Below are 20,923 nucleotides of genomic sequence, written 5' to 3' on the forward strand. Positions count from 1 at the left end.
ACACACACACACACACACACACACACACACACACACACACACACAGTGACAATATAGGAATGAAATGGTCTCTAAATCCACCCCAGATTAAATCATCAGCTGGATTCCTCATTAAAATGGCCTTTTGCAGGAGTGCAGGAGTGACATAACAAACACACACACACACACACACACACACACACTCACACACACACACACACACACACACACTCACACACACACACACACACACAGACACACACTGTATACTAGTGGTCAGTCTCACACACACACAGCCACACATACACTAAAACACACATAGTCACTTAGTAATAGAATATCCTCTTAAGCGCTCAGCCAAAAGATGGAACCATTAGATATACCAGCACACACACACACACACACACACACACACAGAGTCCTTCCGGTTCACTATACTATTATTTCATCCATCAAGACACTTAAGCTCATGTTAAGCAATCCATATATATCCTTTGCACTCATGTGTGAGTGTGCTTTAAAGGCACCAATGTGTTCCACTCTATTTCTCCTTTTCTTCTGCCAGAATCTGCCCTCCCTTTCTCCTGTTCTCCTCTCGCTCTGTCCCCTTCCCCCTTTTTCCTCTGCTTTGCGATGCTTTTAACTGACTGGCTGAATATTTCATAAGCAGAAGCTGCATACAGATATGAAGGCACGTGCCAGATGGGCACAGATGCTGTGGCTGCTTAAGCATCATACACTGACTAATGCATTTGACATGCTTTGATTTTCTATATCACATTTCTGAAAGGTGATACACAGTATGTTACTTTTCTATTTATTTAATTCATGAACAAACAAAGACGGCAACCCTGATGGTACTCCAATATACTTCAAAGAATACCATGGTGTAAGTATTGCCATGGTATTTTTTGTTAGCGTTGTTGTGGGTTTATAGTGTTCGAGACTTACAGGAGGTCTGTTCACTAGCCAGTAAGCTTGTTCCTGACACTCCAGCACGATACGATCTGCTTTTCGACGCTGTTTTGATGCCCTTAAACACGAGAAAATGAACATAATAAGGCCAATGCACAGACGTAAAGAAACTCTAGACAACAACCATCAGAAAAATATTTTATATTGATTTTTTTCAACCATCAAAAAATATGATTAATATTTAGTAGTGCATAAAACTTGAGTTTAAAACATTTAGAGCTATATAAATTATTTGTATGCTGTGAAGAATAGCTTAAATTGTAAAGGAGTATAGTGCAACAGTGGATGATGCAGCCACTACAGAGAATTTTGCGGTTTTCATGCCATTTTTGTTGTTGTATTATAAATTATATTTTCCATTTTCTTCTTAATTTAAATTAAAGTCTTGGTAATTTTCTTTTGGTTTTTGTCATTTAATTAGCTTATTTTTTTAATATGTGTATAGAGTTTGTATTAATTGTATTTCTGTTTTATGTTTTATTTTTTTAGTACATAAAGGTAAAGTGAAAATGAGTGAAAATTATGCACGGGCAACTAACTGAAATAAAATACATTTCAGTTTTTTATATTTTATTTTGTTTCAGTTAACTTTTATTTTAGCATTTAGTAGTGGTTTATTTCAGTTAACTATAATAAAAATTAATAAAAGTAAAGCTCGGGGCCAATTTGTTTTGCCAAGATTTGAAGTGGCTAAAGTAAAAAAAAATATATTATGCTTATGTTGAGTCAATTGTAAAAAAAAAAAAAAACGTGCATTTGTTTTTTGTTGTTTAAACCAGTTTTAGTATTCTAACATCAATGAAAATGTATAGACACTTTTAACTCCAAATATTTAAATATTTAGAAAAAAATTATTTATTTACATGGTTGTACCTATTGGTGGTATTTTCAGCATTTACTTGATTTAAAACGATTTACAAATGTTTTATATGATTTATAATTACTCAAAAATGTAATTTAGATTTGAGTGATTTTGTCCTTTTCTTTTTGTTTTTTTGCTAGAAAATGCTTTTCTGATCATTTTTATATGCTACTTTTATAATGTAGGCAATAGAGGGCTAAATGTAATAGGCCGAAGGGAGCATTAAGTGTGTGTGTGTGTGCACGTTTAGTAATGGAAAAGGATAGTTACCTGAGCTGCTCTCTTGCCTGCATCACAACAAAGTCCCAGGTGTGGTTGATACGTTTATGTAAAGCATTATAGCACTCCTAACAAAGCCAGAGATTGAGAAATGAATAACAGATGGCTTCATGGCTTCGTGTCTACATTGTACAGTCTTGTTTCTCTATGGTGTGGCTGGCATTTGACCTACATACCTTTTCATACTCAATTAGTTCTCCTTGTTTTCGGATATTCTTCTTGGCCAAGTGGATTGCTAAAACACATATAAGTAAATCCATGTATAATATATTTACCCTCTGAACCTGCAGTGAAATATCTCCTTTTGTATTGAAGCAAATGTATTTTGGTTTGGCACAACATTTGGTAAATCCTTTTTTGTTTTGAACCATGGGAAGTTAGATCTCACCATAGTCTAGTTCTGAAGTAGGCCAGCGTGTCGACATCCAGTAATACGGCGTCTGATGAAGAGAGAGATTAATTCAGATGTGCTGATTTTGAAAATGGGAATTTAGAAACTGCTGATATGGCATGGGATTTTATGTAAATATTGTGTGTGCATATATAAATACCTGAAAGCGATATGGTGAATCGTCAGCTTTCAGAATAAGGTTTCTTGGCTCTTTTAAAGGGTAAATGTATCCATACTTTACAAAGAGTTGTCCAACGTGCAATGCCTCTAAATAAAGATGAGAAAAAAGATCAAATAAATAGAGATAAAAAAAAAAAATCATATGCGTAATATACACCCACACAAGTACAAAAAAAATAAAAAAATAGATAAAAATATAAATAATTATAAATCAAGTAAATAATTCTAAAAATAAAACCAAGGATTTACATACAAATTGGTTTAGAATTGTTCTTGAAAATAATTTTTACTCAGAATTTGCTAGTAAATTTATTTACAAATAATTACAAAAAATTGGCAAGTAACACATTGAGTTAAACATGAAATTTGGATTTAGAAAGACTGAAATAGTATTTTCATACATCATGCAACATACATCAAATAATCTTTGTTTTATTTATGTTATGTTGAGCACAAAAGAAGATATTTTGAAGAATGTTGGTAACCAAACAGTTGAAGGTATAGCCATTGACTTCCATAGTATTTTTTTTCCATACTATGGAAGTCAGTGGGTACCGTCAACAGTTTGGTTACCAACATTCTTTAAAATATCTTCTGTTGTGTTCAGCAAAAGAAAGAACCTCATACGGGTTTGGAAGGACATGAGGGTGAGTAAATAATGTCAGAATTTTCATGTTTTCATTTCCCTTTAACTAAAATAGTAGTAAATGATTTGAGAATACATACATTTCATCTAGTGGTTGCCTACACAAGGTGTTCCCTCATTGCAGTGCACAGATCTGTCAAACTCTCTGGAGTCTTGTTTATTCCAGCCACAGCTGTGTGCAGCATTACTTGTTTATTAGGGCTTTTCTGAACCATGCAGCCTGTTCTCTGAGAGTGTGACATTTGTGCATTTATTATTAAAAATCTTGCACACAACTCATCTTACATTACATAAAATCTGACTTTAATTTAAAGCAACTTTCATATGCAATTTAGCTCCCCGTGGTCGTGTGTGCGCGTGTGTATGTTTTGAAGTCCCTCAGGATGGCACATGGAGAATAATGTTATCTCTGGAGAACACTTTCTATAAACCATACACAGATGACTGGAAAACTCCAAGAAATACACCACAGCAGATAGCATGGAAATTATTACACACACAGGCTCTGACATGCACACAGTAAATCTGAAATCATGTTGGAGCTACAAGGCAGTTTATGAGCACTTTTTAAAATTCATTTTAAATGTATTACTTTTATGCACACAGTAAAATAATAGCTTGTTACATTTTCTGAAGTAAATATGAATTGTGCTTGTCCATGCAAAAGTTGCTGACACTTTAGTTTAATAAAGATAACAACTTCTTTGTTCTTTTACTATAAATAGCAATTATCATCATTGTTGCAATCAAGTGCAATTCCAATGTTATGTATCAAAGACAAAGAATCAAAATATATTTATAGGTTATATTAATGTCCTACCTTCATCAGAGATAGAAAACTTCTTAATCAGCCATTCAACAATGTCTACACCTGTATGAAATCAAAGAATATTACTGTCAACATAAGCACAGTGTCAGACAAAAGAATGTATCTTCTGCAGTGAATGGGTGCCATAGAATGAGAGTTCAAACAGCATCACTACTGGCCAAAATATGAGTTCATAATCTATAATTATGCTTCCTCCAGTGAAAAAGTCTATCTCCTATTGTCCTCTCACATCAAAATCCACCAACATATTTGTGTTTAAACTGTTTTGGACTGTTTTTGCTTGTAAGCAGTGCCTGATATATGCATATTTCTCTCCAGTTTCAGACGAGACAACTTATTTTACCTGGAAGCAATGATCTGAAGTTAAAATGTCTTAATGGTGAATTTGTTTATCACAAACACACAGGTTTTTGCTGCACAAGATGTTCATTGATGGACTGGAGTTGAGTGGATTAGTTATGTATTATTGTGGTGTTTTTATGAGCTGTTTGGACTCTCATTCTGACGGCACCCATTCACTGCAGAGGATCTATTGGTGAGCAAGTGAAGTAATGCGAAATTTCTCCAAATTTGTTTTGATGAAGAAACAAACTCATCTACATTTTTGATGGCCTGAGGGTGTGTACATTTTCAGCAAATTTTCATTTTTGGGTGAACTATTACTTTAAGTGACTTTGACTTGTATTTATCTTTAATTTCCTGAAGAAAGTAATTTGTTCATTCACACATAGCCCGGTGTCCTCTGAGAGACAAGTGCAGGCGCAAAACATGCACTGTTAGACTAATTAATAGCAAGAAAAATGAGCACAGAGACTGAAAGCACACACAGGAGTCTAATTTCACTGCGCAAGCTTCTATTGATTTACTGTCCTCATACGCACTCAAGACTTTCTGAGATACGCATGGATACTTTGCTGTTAAATGCAGACTATTTCCACAGTAATAGTGGGAAACTATTCTAGTCGTGCCTCAGCTGTCGCTCTAATCGTGCCATAACATGTCAGAGGCTGGAAAATACAAGGAACAGTCGTGTCCATTTGGGATTATCAAGAGAGAGTGAGTGAAGCTTGAAGTTTGCTGCAGTCATAGAGAGAAAGAGAGAGAGAGAGAGAGAGAGAGAGACACTCACCAGTCATTGCATGTGGTATGACCGTAATAAGGAGACGCTGGTTGCGCAACTTGATGCCCATATCAGGGTCCTGCATGGATATGATCATGCGCTCCATCTGTATGTGGGCACATGTGAAATATTAGTACTTTTAGATATTCATTTATCACAACTATTTTGTGAACTGCACAGAAGCTAAAATGTGATTCAAATTGTGAATAGCATAAAGACAAATAATATAAAAAGGTACAAGTTCCTCTATAAACAAATAAAAACCTTAATCTTGAATAAAAAAAGACTGTTATTTGCCAACTATTCAGGCTATTCACAATAAAGTGATTTAAAAAAAAAGAACAGGATGCACCCCTAAATAAATATTACATTTATTAAGTTCAAAATTATAACAATTCATACATTCTCATTATATAAAATTTTATAAATTAATAAGGTGATTTAATGTTACAAAACAGCAAAAGCATCAATACAAAAAGCTTAACAGGAAGAGTGGGATGATTTGTTGGATTATTTATTTTTTAAGAACTCCAGTTATATAAATCAGTTATATAAGTAGCCTAAGAAAATGCAAACACAACTATGCAAATTCAGAACCTTTACAGTACAGAAACTTTAGTTTAGTCTTTAACACATTTTCAATAATGCGAGGAGAAGTTCCTATACTGTGTTTTACAGGCAACAACTGCAGGATTATTAAACTCTGGCTGGTTTGCAAAAATGACAGTATCTGTTCTACAGCAGATTTATGATTGTTAGAGCTAAATGAAAATCGATTTTAGGGACTTACCTTAGTCAAACAGGGCATTTGCTGTCGCTGCACTCCATCCTGACTGAGTGTGTTGATGGTCATGTTGACAGCTGCTCGTGTGTTCTGGATGTGAAGTTAAAGAGAGCTGGATGATGCTCGCCTCACACTGATGCTGGAGAGGCTGCTGTCCCGTCAGAGAGACGATGGGGTGGCGCTATATCCGACTACAAAATACTCATAATTAGGTATAAAATAGCGCCTCCCAGTGTTGACTGATTCAAATCGTTAATTGTAGACCTTGACATAATGTACATTTTCAGCAAATTTTCATTTTTGGGTGAACTATTACTTTAAGTGACTTTGACTTGTATTTATCTTTAATTTCCTGAAGAAAGTAATTTGTTCATTCACACATAGCCCGGTGTCCTCTGAGAGACAAGTGCAGGCGCAAAACATGCACTGTTAGACTAATTAATAGCAAGAAAAATGAGCACAGAGACTGAAAGCACACACAGGAGTCTAATTTCACTGCGCAAGCTTCTATTGATTTACTGTCCTCATACGCACTCAAGACTTTCTGAGATACGCATGGATACTTTGCTGTTAAATGCAGACTATTTCCACAGTAATAGTGGGAAACTATTCTAGTCGTGCCTCAGCTGTCGCTCTAATCGTGCCATAACATGTCAGAGGCTGGAAAATACAAGGAACAGTCGTGTCCATTTGGGATTATCAAGAGAGAGTGAGTGAAGCTTGAAGTTTGCTGCAGTCATAGAGAGAAAGAGAGAGAGAGAGAGAGAGAGAGAGACACTCACCAGTCATTGCATGTGGTATGACCGTAATAAGGAGACGCTGGTTGCGCAACTTGATGCCCATATCAGGGTCCTGCATGGATATGATCATGCGCTCCATCTGTATGTGGGCACATGTGAAATATTAGTACTTTTAGATATTCATTTATCACAACTATTTTGTGAACTGCACAGAAGCTAAAATGTGATTCAAATTGTGAATAGCATAAAGACAAATAATATAAAAAGGTACAAGTTCCTCTATAAACAAATAAAAACCTTAATCTTGAATAAAAAAAGACTGTTATTTGCCAACTATTCAGGCTATTCACAATAAAGTGATTTAAAAAAAAAGAACAGGATGCACCCCTAAATAAATATTACATTTATTAAGTTCAAAATTATAACAATTCATACATTCTCATTATATAAAATTTTATAAATTAATAAGGTGATTTAATGTTACAAAACAGCAAAAGCATCAATACAAAAAGCTTAACAGGAAGAGTGGGATGATTTGTTGGATTATTTATTTTTTAAGAACTCCAGTTATATAAATCAGTTATATAAGTAGCCTAAGAAAATGCAAACACAACTATGCAAATTCAGAACCTTTACAGTACAGAAACTTTAGTTTAGTCTTTAACACATTTTCAATAATGCGAGGAGAAGTTCCTATACTGTGTTTTACAGGCAACAACTGCAGGATTATTAAACTCTGGCTGGTTTGCAAAAATGACAGTATCTGTTCTACAGCAGATTTATGATTGTTAGAGCTAAATGAAAATCGATTTTAGGGACTTACCTTAGTCAAACAGGGCATTTGCTGTCGCTGCACTCCATCCTGACTGAGTGTGTTGATGGTCATGTTGACAGCTGCTCGTGTGTTCTGGATGTGAAGTTAAAGAGAGCTGGATGATGCTCGCCTCACACTGATGCTGGAGAGGCTGCTGTCCCGTCAGAGAGACGATGGGGTGGCGCTATATCCGACTACAAAATACTCATAATTAGGTATAAAATAGCGCCTCCCAGTGTTGACTGATTCAAATCGTTAATTGTAGACCTTGACATAATATACACTAGTCAACATTTGAAGTGGATCAAAACCTTTCATCAAAGTTGTCCTAAAACCTAAAACCGGAATGCGTTCTTGTCTTAGGACAACTTTGATGAACTTTTTTGATCCACTTCAAATGTTGACTATATAAAATGTATATATAGTAGTCAACATTTGAAGTGGATCAATTATTATATTATATTTATATTATAAATTAAATGTAAAGGTGCTCATTGGGCTTATTAGACTTATTAGAAAGTGCTTACAAGGTTATTAGACTTGTTTGAAGTAAAATAAACGTTATCTTAACCCCACCGGAGATAAAAAATAATTCAGAAGAGGTAGGGATGCGTAGACCAGAGGGGGGGAAATTGATTGCAGTCTTCATCCATCAAAACTTTACTAGAGAGACTGGTTATCCAGTCGAGAAACCGTAGTTTGCGTCTCATCTGGCCATACAGCAGTGAGATGTGTTGACATTCCGTTCAGTCTGTACTTCACACAGCACAACGTGTGAGGGCTAAAATGTATATATAGTAGTCAACATTTGAAGTGGATCAATTATTATATTATATTTATATTATAAATTAAATGTAAAGGTGCTCATTGGGCTTATTAGACTTATTAGAAAGTGCTTACAAGGTTATTAGACTTGTTTGAAGTAAAATAAACGTTATCTTAAATATATAGATTTATATTATATAATTATAATATAATTGTATTATATAATTTATATTTAAATATATATAAAACTTAACACTAGCTTTTTGAAACTACGAATCAGTTAAACCAGGGGTGCCCAAACTCGGTCCTGGAGGGCCGGTGTCCGGCAGAGCAGCTCGTGTTTAAAAGCCAAACACTGGAATGAATAATTCACTGAAAACGCAACGCGAGTCTCTGTTCTCTCTGCAGTCTCTGATGTAATCAGCCTGGTTTCCTTTATATTAGAGCTGTTTTGGACGGATTGTTTGAATGCATTCGCTTACTGGATCATTGGCCTGAAAACTTTCCCGGAGTTTAACGGCTTAAAATGATCTGACCGCAAGCAGAGAAGCAAAATTGGGCTAAATGGTTAGAATAGAAATCGTGCGTCAGTAATTTTGCTTTAACGATGACAGCCCTAATACCCTATATATATATATATATATATATATATTGTCCTCATTTGTAAGTCGCTTTGGATAACAGCTTCTGCTAAATGACTAAATGTAATGTAAATGTAAATAAAATTAAATGCATAAGAACTTTTGTATTTTTTTCAGCTATTGAAATAAAAAATACAATATATATTTCTCATTTTCATTTAGTTTAACTTGATGCACTAAAATAACCAAAACTAATAACGATATAGCCGTTTAAAAAAACTAGCCTAATAAAAAGACAAAAAAAAAAGATTAATTAAAACACATTTTAACAATTTATTTAAATCCACTTAAAAGAAATAATCTACAGGGACATAAATATTACAGATGCAGTTAAACACACACACACACGTTGGTTTTTATGGTTTATGGCAGGGGGGGGGACTCTCCATAGGCGTAATGATGTTTATACTGTACAAACGGTATTTAAACCTAAACCTACTCCTTACAGAAAACGTTGTGCATTTTTAGATTTTCAAAAATAAAAATGATTCTGTATGATCATGCCCGTACCCGTAGCCAGCTATGAGGTCGCCGAGGTCCGGACCTCGGTATTTTTCCGAGTCGACTTTGTGAGATAATTTCCTAATATATTAAAGGGGTCATATGATGCTTTTTTAAAGATCATTATCTTCTTGCTGCAAAGATATTGCACAGCACCAAGATTAAATTTAAGCCTCCTCGTCTGAGCTGCCTCAACAGTCACCGCTCGTCAACGTCAACAAATATTTGAGATGACCAATCAAATCAAAGTAGGCGGGCTTTGTTCACAGAAGCCGCATAAAGTGAATTTCAACGCGACGCTTCAGTTAGCGGCTAGTGCGGGATAAGATGTAAGTAGCCAAACATTTCATATCTGAAAGCTGTTTTACGATAGAAATGTTAAACGACTGACAAATATAATGAGGAATGCAAACTAATAAACTTGTCTAATTTCGCCATTTTGAATTGACGTGATTCATGTAATGTTTCATAACTGTCAATGTGAGGGGACAAGAAACAATATTAACGAAGCCGTTTTCATCATATATTAGGCATATAATTAATAATGAATTTGGGACCTCGGTAATTTTAAAACTCTGGCTACTGCCCTGTGTATGATTTATAAACCTTTTGAATTACCTACGGGGACACCGAAAGTGTCCTCATAAACCACCTTCATGTTGTAATACATAAGTTACCCATGACATTATACAAATACACACACACACACACACACACACACACACACACACAAAAAAAAATTACAAAAGTTTAGCTAAAATGAAACTGAACATAGAAAATATAAAAATAAAAACAAACTCTAAATATTAGTAAAAACTATAATAGTAATACTAAATTAACTGCATCAGGAGGTAACTAAATATTATTTGAGTTCGATTTTTAGTTCATTTTCATATATATCATGGCTTTAAAATGGAGGTTGTGTGGACTCAAGAATCACAATTAAAATGTCTGAATGTCATTGAATTAGATAAATAAAAAATATACAAGCAAGAATCATTTGTTCTGAAAACGCTTATTAGTCCAGTTTGAATGCACCGTACAGTACAGTATCTCCAGTACGCAGGAGGCGCTGATCAGCCGCGCTTTTCTTCACGCAAGCGAGTCTACATTGTCCTTTACGGGATTCCGTAGTTATTTTCTGATGAGCAACTTTGTCAATTATGTACGATATACATTTGCAGATTGAGAGAAGCTAATGTAACGAGTCTAATTATCAACTCAGGTAAGGGTGTTGTAAGTATAAATATGTATGTATTGTGAACCGTGGAAACATTTAACATTTAAAGAAACCGGCGATGCAGCAATCGCGCTGTGTAAACTGCCACTGTCACCATAGAGAATAATCGCGTTTTGTTGCTTATTTGTGTGTACTGATTGACAGCTTTCGATTAACCCACTCATAATTCGATAAGTAGTATTTTAATACAATCCAATTAGTTATTTTCACTGTTTTGGATATGACACGCCTTATATTGCAAAATATTGCGGTATCAGTACAGTGATAGCACAATATTGTACAGTGAGACCACGGGATACACGCTAGGAAAGAAAAATATACCATGGTTTACTCTAGTATTATCTCAAAAACATGGTAAATTTTCAGAATCTGTGGTATTGCCATAATGCATGTTCAAAAAACCTAGTATTACCGTGATGCAAATCCAAAATGACAAGGTATTACCATGATGCATGTCCAGAAATAACACATATAATGATATATTTAGGTTCTTTTTATGTTAATGTCTGATTAATGTCTTTCATATTTCTCATTTGCTTGTATTTGATGTTGTAGTTTCTCCTCCACAGCAGAGATGAGTGATATCCGGCATGCATTGCTGAGGCGTGATCCGCTGAGCGCGGCTAAAGAGGTTCTGTATCATCTGGACATCTCACTGGGCAGCGCTCTGCAGAGCTCCACCGGCCCCACGCCTGGACTAGAGAAGAGCACGGTGGAGCTGGTGGAGGAGTTCATCTTTCACGTCCCTAAAGACAGGAACATCCAGCCTAAGGTGAGGAACAGGAGTATGCAATCTGGTTTGACTAAAAGAAAAATCTGTGTGGTGGTAAATACCATTTCATTGTTTGAAGTTGTTTTCTACTGTAATATATTTAAAAATGTAATTAATTCCTGCAAAGCTGAATTTTCAGCATCATTACTCCAGTCTTCAGTGTCACATGATGCTTCAGAAGTCATGCTGATTTGACCTATGTGTTGTATTTGGCCTAGAGGATGAGCTGCGTTCAAGAATTGCAACTGCTGGAGATCATGTGCAGTTACTTCCAGGAACAGAGCAAAGATGCAATCCGACAGATCATTTTCTCCACACTCTTCAGTCTTCAAGGCAACAAGGCTGATGAGAGCTGCATGGCCATGCTTGGGAAGCTAGTTTCAATGGCTATAGCCATGTGTCGGGTGCCAATACTAGAGTGTGCAGCCACCTGGCTACAGGTGTGTGATATTAATGCGTTTACTTTCATTTTATGTCATAATTGCCTGGTAATTTATTTTTTCTGTAGACTAGAGCATGCTAACTGAATTTAATAGATAACTGGATCAGAATGCTTATTGTGAGTTTCACAAAAACGATCAAGAACAGTGTTAGTATTGTTTAGTACTATTAAAGTATTTATTTTAATGTTTTTTAATTTTATTATTTTAACAATTTACATTTTTAATAATTAGCTTTTGTTTTTATATTTTCAGTATTTTTTTTAGTTTAGTTTTAGTATTTTTGTGCTTTTTAAAATGTTTCTGTTTAGTTTTTTTTCATTTTGGTTTCAGTTTTAGTACTTAAATTACAGGCAACATTTAAAATTTTTCAGAAAGTTTTTTAGCTTTATTTGAGTTAATGTTTTTAAATAGCAGTAGATTTAATTAACAATAACAACACTGTTCAAGAACATGTTAACCCCGTAAATTTTCATTACAGTAATGCAAACATTTCTCAATACTTTAAATTGCGTATTGTATTTTTACATCATGGTAGTATTTGTTATACTGTCATTAATATATGCTTTTTATGCAAAACAAAAAAGATTTATTAGTCTTAATTAATAAGCTAAAATGGGTTAAATCTGACAGCTTTTGGAAACATTTTTGTGTGTGTGTGTGTGTGTGTGTGTGTAGCGCACACACTCTGCATGGTGCGTGCGTTTGGCTCAGGTGCTGATGGATGATTACTGCACACTGGTGCCATGTGCCATCTCTACCCTGCAAAACATCTGTTCAGCCAGTCCTCGCTTTTGCTGTCAGCTTATCACTGCAGTAACGGCTCTCTATGATTTCTCCTCAGGTACTAGTTTTCTTTTTGTCACAACAACTTGTCACAAAAAAATTAATAAATATCAGTCTACTTGATTAATTATATAGTGCGTATTTTAAAATATTGAATGTATACAATATTGTTATTATAATATTAAAGTGTAATGTTTTAATAGAAATGTCTTAATATAAAATATGACACAATTTTATATAAACATTTTATAATATAAGCTAAAAAAAAAAGTTATACATAATATGTTTGATATTGCTGCTTGTAGATGAGTTGACTCCGCCCCCTGCACTCTTGGAGATGCTGGTTGGTTGGATCACAGAAGATCCCAGACTACTGCTCCTCACCTTCATCAACACACCCCTCAATTCCAGCCTGCCATTAGGCTGCCTTGAGATCACGCCTCTTTTGGGTCTGCTCCGGTGGTGTGTGAAAGCTCCGTTAGCCTATCAGAGAGGCCGCAAGTCAGCTTTGACCAATGGCCATGGAGAAAGTGAAAAAGGGACAGCATATGAAGAGCTGTACTCTAAACTGCACCTGAGTGTTCTTCAAGTCTTTCTCATGCTGCAGGTGTTGTATTTCTTGCAACTTTGTGAGGCTTTTAAGGATTCCATTCAATATTAGAATATATAATGTGTTTTTATTTTAACTCCTGCAGGTCCACCTGACAGAACAGAATTTGATAGGTCGGCTAGCTGTGCTTCCTGTGGAGTCTGTTGCCACGCTGGTAGAGGAATTCAGCTGTCTGTGCGAGAAGCTCACGCCCTTCCCTGCTGCCAATCATGTCCAGCTGGCACTGGATAGGCTGGCGCAAGCTCTTCAGGTCGCCATGGCAACAGGAGCTCTTCTGTGTGCCAGAGGTAAGTGATGCTTGCTTCATGATGGCCTGTTTGGGGGTTGTGGCTAGAAGGGATACAACAAAAACCAGAAGCTAACAATAAATTCAAGTTTCTACCTATTAGATTGTGTTTTGTTAATATCTACACCTACCCCTTACAATAATGCAAACACAGTAATTATTGTTGTAGTGTGAGAAAAATGACTCTATATTGATGTGCGTATGCCCAGTAGTTTTTGCTGTATCCCTTCTAGCCTTAACCCTGATTGGGTTTTGAACTGAGAGCAGTTCATAGAGCAGCATTTCAGTGATGTCATTTCCTTTCATGTCTTTTATCCCTCAGAGGACCTACGGACTTTGTGCTCCAGACTTCCCCACAACAAGTAAGTCAATGATCACATGAAACGTGAAACCTGATCATGCAGATTTTAATATTAAAATAATATTGAATGATCTGTGACCATTTTAAAGGAATAGTTCACCCAAAAATGAAAATTGTCACTAATTACTCACCCTCATGTCGTTCCAAACCCGTAAGACCTTCGTTTATCTTCTGAACACAAATTAAGATATTTTTGATGAATTCCGAGAGCTCTCTGACCTTCCCATAGACAGCAAGGATCCTAACACGCGCAAAGAAAACAAAAATAACGACTTTATTCAACAATTCGTCTCCTCCGCTGGTGCCATTTTGGAGAGCCATTTCACATACGTAAACAACGTATTAGTATTAGTAAACAACTCATTAGTTAACCTTAATGCACTAACAACATATGCTGTTCTGTGTCAGCAGCACCGTACGCGGATACGCTGTTTACGTCGTTTACGCTTTGATCTGAACGTTGTTAGTGCATTAAGGTTAACTAATGAGATCTCATTGTAAAGTGTTACCTATTGGTCTTTATAATTCTTTTGTACTTTAATCTGTGAAAATTTTTACTTTATACACTTTTTGGGAATTGCTTTATTGTATTTAAATTTCCAGTTCTTTTTGTTATAAGAAAAAAGTTATTAAACCTGTTATACTGTATTATGACAACACTTTTTTGCAACTAAATTCCAATATCATGATAATACCGTATACCGTGATAAAAGCATGAACGTGAAAATTTGATACCGTCATATGCCTACCGATGTGAAACGGTGATTCTTACCATCCCTAATATATATAATTTATGTACGATACTGTAGATGATATATATCTGTACGTATCGACATCCCATCAACCATTCAGAAACCCACATCAGTCAATCACTTTCTACAGTTTTTGGTCATTTGTGAGCATTGTGTAGTAACAGTCTGTTTTGTGTTGCAGTCTGTTACAGCTTGTGATGTCCGGTCCAGTAGTGCAGCCTCCACCTCACAGCGGACCCTTCCAGCCCAACATGTACCCACACATCCACCCGGGTCGACCCTCTGCTCTTTCTCCCCACAGCCTGCACCAGTCCGCCCTCCCCTCCCCACACAGCCCGCACCCTGTACTGTCACCGCACCCCACACACCCAGCGTTGTCCCCACATCGCGCGCTAACAGCCCACGCCGCACACGCTTCTCTCTCTCCACACGCCTTCCATCCTGCTGCCGTGGCCTTTCCATACCGGTCCATTCGTTAACCAGCAATACAGGACTTTTGGACTACACTGCTTCCTCTTGGGATGAGAACAAACTGTTTTTGTTATATTTTATATTAGATGATCTTCAAAACTTTTGGTTTGAACTTGTAGTCATATGTTTGGCTTGGTCAGGTTATATGGTCTTGTGTATCATAAATTGGGATATGCATTGTATCATTTTAGGTTTGATATGGACTTTAAAAAGCGCTTGTACAGATTAAGTGTTATTTCAGGTAAAAATGCATTCATACCTTTTAAACAATAATATTGTACAAACCATGAAATATATTTTTGGAAAATCGACATTTGTGGTTATTTAATGGACAGTTTAAGTAGCAAATCGAACACTTTTTATACTTAAAATTCTTAAAATATGTAATATTTTCCAAGTGAAAATGTTCATTTTTGGTTTCAAAAAGCAATTAGTAACAAAAAACAACAGAAAATATCAGTTTAGTTTATACTTTTATTCATCAATCTAAAATGAATGCGAGTAGGTTATTACGAACATTGAGAATTGCAATTTTATTTTTTCAAATGTGTTGCTAATAAAAATAAGAACCTCTGTTTTTACACCTTTATGCGTTTAGCTCAGAATATATACAGTACTCGTTCTTACAGTTTTGAACTTATATGTGTTAACTATACATAAACTGGCACAGTGCAGCAATATCATATCCAATCAATATATTTCCGGTTTATTATACAGCATTTGCATTCACTTATTTGACTTCAGCATGTAGATTAACTCTGCCAAGCAAAAACTATTGGTTGTTGTCAGGGAATTAACTATTAAATTAGTTTAATTTGAACAAAAATAGATCAATTCGAAGTTAATAAAGCCCTTTGTCTTGATGTATTTTTAAATCCTACTTATGAAAATTAGACCTAAATTGTAGTACCTTCACCATTAATTTTAGTTAAGTCCAGCCTACACCTGTTCTTATTAATCACTTCTGCTCCTGATTTAAAAAAACATAACACAACATGTACAGTAACATTTGATGAAATCCATCCTGTCATAACTGAATATCTGTCTTTACATTTGGACCAAAGTGTTTAATAATAAAATAAAGAGTTTATAGTGTATATTTCCAGTACTGACATGATTAAAGGCACAGAAGTTCAGACAGTGACGCTAACACCAGTCAGTTCCTTAAACCTGTAAATAATATCAGATTACATAGAAAATGAACACTGTATGTACAGGTTTATCTAGTACCTGTCATGAGGTACAATCATTGAAGTACACAAAGACAATAATGGCTTGGACATGTCAAGTGAGATTTCTATTCATAATTTCACAGTTCATGGACATTGCATTCTTCTACTGTACTTCATTCTGGATGGCAGAGCTGAAGAAGAGCTCCTTGCAGATCCTCTGTGTGTCCTCAGGAGACTTGACCTCATGACCAATTGTTCTGGGGTCTACAAAGATTTCATAATCGTTTCCGCCCTGTTTGTAAAAAAAAAAAAAATCACAAAACTGCTTAATTCCATCAAGTCTGAGACATTTATGCAGCAGCACATGTATGCATGAATACACAAATGCTACTACTAGTCAAGATTGTAGTAGTCCATTTTTGAGCTCACAGGCATAGTTTTGTCTCCAAAGAAATGGATGCGCTGATATGAGTCTTTCTCTACAATTCCCAGACAGTATCGCTTATCCCAACCCACTGGAAACACATCAAAGCTGATCTGCCCACCTGCAGGAAAAAATAAACATACATATTATGATGTATAGAATTTATATATACAGGTGTTGAGATAGTGAATTGGTGGGTTTTTGTTAAATGTGAGCCAAAATCATCACAATTAAAAGAACCAAAGACTTAAACTACTTCAGTCTGTGTGCACTGAATTTATTTAATACACGAGTTTCACAATTTGAGTTGAATTACTGAAATAAATGAACTTTTCCACAACATTCTAATTTATTGAGATGCACCTGTACACTACAGAGACATATTATTGGCTATACAACCATATCTACAGTACTTAAATTGTTACAAACCAATGGAGAAAGCTAGTCCTTTCCCAGCAAACTCTTCCTTTAAAACAGAGACAAACTTTTCTCTGATTTTCTCCTTCTGCATAAGAACATTAAAAAAGTCACTCAACCTTTAATGACATTCTTTCAAAAGACGAGTGATTTTTGATATATAGGAAAAACTATTCATATATAATATATAAATAATTGCATGGATTTTCAAGCATGGATGTACATGTTTTTTTTAGTTTGTGTTAGTATTGATGAATACAAAAAATGACCTTATCAAGTTCAAAGAATTCAATTCTTTCTTCTTGGCTGCAGCTTCGACCAATTGGAGAGACATTCAGCATTCCATTACGGAATTCAATAAATGTGCCTCTGAGATGAAGTAAAAATACCATAAGTATTATGGTTGCAAGAAAAAAGATGGTGTTTATATATACATAAAGTTTGGGGACAGTAAGATTTTATTTGATCAAAAATATAGCAAAAACAGAAATGCTGTAAAATGTTATTACAATTTTAAAATGTAATTTATTCCTGTGATATCAAAGCTGAATTTTCACCAGTCTTCAGTGTCACATGATCCTTTAGAAATCATTCTAATATACTGATTTGCTGATCAAGAAACATTTCTTCTTATTATCAATAATCAATAAATAAAAATATTTTCTAAATGAAATTTAAAATAAACTATAATATTCACAATCAATATTGACCAACTTTAAAGTAAAGCAATAAAAATATGTTTTCCGCAAGCAACTACAGATGTCATGTTGTGATATCCTCACCTTTTCTTGGGCAGTTTTATCTTTGAAAGGTAATTGAGGCAGAAATTGATAAAATCCTGTAAAACCTCCTCTCCCAAGTATGCCTGAATATTCTGATTAAAAAAAAAAGAAAAAAAATATTGAAATAGAAAAGCAACAAATATAATTTGCTAAACAAGTTTGTGATCTCATTTAATAGTAAACCGAGAATTAAAATTACCTGCACAGAATGCAGCTGCCCAAACCTGTATGCTACCAAACCGTTCTCAGCAAACACAAAATCCACTCTATTAATAACTGTAAAGGATATAAAAGATTTTAAGTACTCATGAACACTATAAATACACTGAATGTTTCGTGCATGTATTTAAACAGAGTTTTGCAATTGTTCTACACACCATCATCACCCAACTGTTCTTTAATTTTGTCCAGGTCTGATCCTCCGACCACCCCGACTCTCACTCGCTGTCTGAGATCATTCAAGAACTGATGCATGTTAGGAGTTGCTTTCTAAAGACAAAAACATACACAGGGGTAACTACTTTACTCCAAACACAAAATAATAAAATGCCAGTTCTTCTTTACATATGTAATATGCAAATATATTGATTTTCTTTTTTTACCTTTTCCATTATGTGAGGTTTCATGAATTGCTTTGTTCTTCATAATTATTTTACAAGTTAAATTTTGGGTAACGACACCCCTGCTGTAGGGTCCAAGTCAGTGTTGCCAAGTCTGCGGTTTTCCCGTGGAATTAGGCTACTTTAACACTGTTGCTGCGGGTTGTTTTTCATGTCGGCGGGTTTAAGCGACCCCAATAATGTGATATTTAGACCCTAAAATGTGCATTTTACCAGGGGAACCCCACCAAAAACGTGAATTTTACCCCACCAGAATGCGATTTTTACCAGGGGTTCCCCCTCGAAACGTGATTGGGCTAGTTTTGAGTAGCAATTGAGCGGGTTTTGTTGTGAAAACCTGGCAACCCTGGTCCAAGTGTGTGTTACAGTTTTTTCCCCCCCTTATCTATTGAAATTAAATAGCTGTTCTGTAGCAATGATTTAATGTTTGTCTATAGTGAAATTGACTTTCAAAAAGTAAATGTACCCCTGAGAAAATATTCACTGGAAGTGAAAAGTGTCACAACTAATCACAATCTTCCATACATCAACTTTTGAAACAGAAATACTTATTCTTCTGCCTTGATATGCAACCTTACAATCTTTTATTTTTGTGGTTCTCAAACTTCTTATGCCAAGTACCACTTCAGAAAATATTTGGCTCTCCAAGTACCACCATAATGGCCAACATTAAAATACAGTAGCGTAGTAGGCCTAACTATTCAGATACAGCTCTGCACAGTTCAAAAACAAGGCAGTTTTATTCCTAATAAGAATATTTGTTGTTGTCAGCCACTTTAACATTGTAAATATACAGTTTGAACATTAACACTGCACTGTGCTTACATACAGGTAAATTAAAAACTTAAATTATTAAATTAAAATTACCTAAAAGTTAAATAAAAACTGTATACTGTACTTAAATGTAAAAAAGAGATTAAATTGAAATGTATTGTGTTTTAACATTAATTTATATTTAATTTAGTGATTCCTCTGAGTACCACACTTTGAGAAGCACTGTTTTATTTCATGTCATTTAAATCAGGGGGTCTCAGCACTTCCAAGGGGGCATCAACATGACTTCAACAAGCAATAAAATAAGCCATTCATTTGTCATTTTAATTGACTTATTAAAATTATTCATATGTTTTCACCATCTTGGAAAAACTGCATATATGAGGTAGTCAAATTTTTTACGTGTGTTTTTTTTTTTTAATTTCTAGAAATGTCATAAATCCTAGTGCATTTTATAATGATAAATATACATGTTTTAGTTATACCATCAATATCAGGCAGAAATCATTTGATAAAATATTTTTTTAAATATAATTTCATTAAATCCAGAAAAGTCATTGGGCCTTTGAATATTGTTGTGGACAACGGGGCCCCTGGAGTCAAAATGGTAGCAAACTACCGCTTTAAATGTTCTTGCACTGTAAAATGTGTTATTCACCAGGATCTGTTTAATTTAAGGTCAGTTCATAACTATATTTGACTTACAGTGTTTATACATAAAATCAATCTTCACCTCACAAGCGGTCTAAAATAGTATGGAGAATGAAAGTTATCTTTAATAGACAGCCATGACTGTCATTTAGGATGTGCCAACAAAGAAGACTAGATTGTTTTGTATTATCACCCCAAAACTATATTTAAAATACATATTTGACTTTATAAAAACACATTTTTAGAAACACATATGTGACTTTATAAAAAACACAGTCAGATTACTGCAATCAGATCACAAGATGCTTATACAGATCATCATTCAGTTTCATACATTTACGCCTCAGTTTTGATTTTAAAGGCAGTTGTTAACTCACAAATAATTATTATGCATCAATAGTCATTACCGCCCTGATTCATATCTCCTACTGTATATTAACAAGACTAGCTAACGCCTTCCGCTTTAATTCTCTCACCTGGCGAGCTGCTGTTAAAGTCCCGTCCACATCAAACAGGCACAGTGTTGTCGGGTCCGCGCTAGAACTGGCCATTGTAAAATTTGCAAATTTAGTAAATCACTGTACGATCCGTGTGAAGTTTGTGTCAATCCTCCAGCATAAGAGTCACATCTTCCGTGTTGTCGGAAGAGTATTGGAGCGCGTGAGTTACGCGTCAGCGTGAACGACCTCCACGTGCTCAACAACACTAGTGCTTGTGTGTTATTCATTTTACGCACCAGTTCAATAAACAAGAAGATTAAGTTGGATTTTCCAGCATAGATGTACATAGTATTTTTAGCTAGTGTAAGTGCGACCAATTCAAATTTCGCTGAAAGCGGTATATAGAATTAGAATGAGTG

General features: G+C 35.1%; 3 protein-coding genes across 8 annotated transcripts in view; 1 reads left to right on the forward strand and 2 right to left on the reverse strand.

Moving 5' to 3' along the window:
* rgs11 (regulator of G protein signaling 11) overlaps positions 1–7,738 on the reverse strand; it is a 17,643-nt gene extending 9,905 nt beyond the window's left edge. Inside the window, exons 1-8 of one of the 2 annotated variants that reach the window (XM_016491802.1) lie at positions 7,609–7,738; positions 6,828–6,924; positions 4,133–4,183; positions 2,647–2,753; positions 2,484–2,535; positions 2,272–2,330; positions 2,087–2,163; positions 931–1,012 (exon numbers count right to left, since the gene is read on the reverse strand). In XM_016491802.1, the coding sequence (XP_016347288.1) occupies positions 931–1,012; positions 2,087–2,163; positions 2,272–2,330; positions 2,484–2,535; positions 2,647–2,753; positions 4,133–4,183; positions 6,828–6,924; positions 7,609–7,671 (588 nt within the window). In that variant the 5' untranslated portion in view covers positions 7,672–7,738. Of the gene's footprint in view, positions 1–930; positions 1,013–2,086; positions 2,164–2,271; positions 2,331–2,483; positions 2,536–2,646; positions 2,754–4,132; positions 4,184–5,270; positions 5,368–6,051; positions 6,182–6,827; positions 6,925–7,608 lie in introns of those variants that run through there. The other variant, XM_016491800.1, reaches the window with a different exon arrangement.
* A 1,996-nt stretch (positions 7,739–9,734) lies between these two features.
* LOC107692723 (uncharacterized protein C7orf26 homolog) lies at positions 9,735–15,533 on the forward strand. Of its 5 annotated transcripts, none has more exons than XM_016491890.1 (8): positions 9,735–9,835; positions 11,302–11,518; positions 11,737–11,958; positions 12,637–12,802; positions 13,050–13,351; positions 13,440–13,641; positions 13,963–14,002; positions 14,935–15,533. In XM_016491890.1, the coding sequence occupies exons 2-8, from the start codon at positions 11,321–11,323 to the stop codon at positions 15,230–15,232; spliced, it is 1,428 nt and encodes a 475-aa protein (XP_016347376.1). In that variant the 5' UTR covers positions 9,735–9,835; positions 11,302–11,320; the 3' UTR covers positions 15,233–15,533. The 5 variants fall into 5 exon arrangements, with proteins under 5 accessions (XP_016347376.1, XP_016347379.1, XP_016347377.1 ...); XM_016491893.1 differs by having other exon boundaries at positions 9,817–9,835; positions 11,316–11,518; XM_016491891.1 differs by lacking the exon at positions 9,735–9,835 and adding an exon at positions 10,604–10,731.
* A 958-nt stretch (positions 15,534–16,491) lies between these two features.
* On the reverse strand, positions 16,492–20,707 carry LOC107692644 (phosphomannomutase 2-like). Its single transcript, XM_016491804.1, has 8 exons — positions 20,541–20,707; positions 18,397–18,508; positions 18,219–18,295; positions 18,020–18,111; positions 17,507–17,606; positions 17,250–17,325; positions 16,826–16,941; positions 16,492–16,688 (listed from the first exon to the last, which is right to left on the reverse strand). Exons 1-8 carry the CDS (start codon positions 20,613–20,615, stop codon positions 16,560–16,562), a joined length of 777 nt encoding a protein of 258 aa, XP_016347290.1. The 5' UTR covers positions 20,616–20,707; the 3' UTR covers positions 16,492–16,559.
* Between the last annotated feature and the right edge of the window lie 216 nt (positions 20,708–20,923).

The sequence above is a fragment of the Sinocyclocheilus anshuiensis genome, unplaced genomic scaffold (genome assembly GCF_001515605.1).
Source record: "Sinocyclocheilus anshuiensis isolate Anshui unplaced genomic scaffold, SAMN03320099.WGS_v1.1 scaffold50, whole genome shotgun sequence".
Lineage (NCBI taxonomy): Eukaryota > Metazoa > Chordata > Actinopteri > Cypriniformes > Cyprinidae > Sinocyclocheilus > Sinocyclocheilus anshuiensis.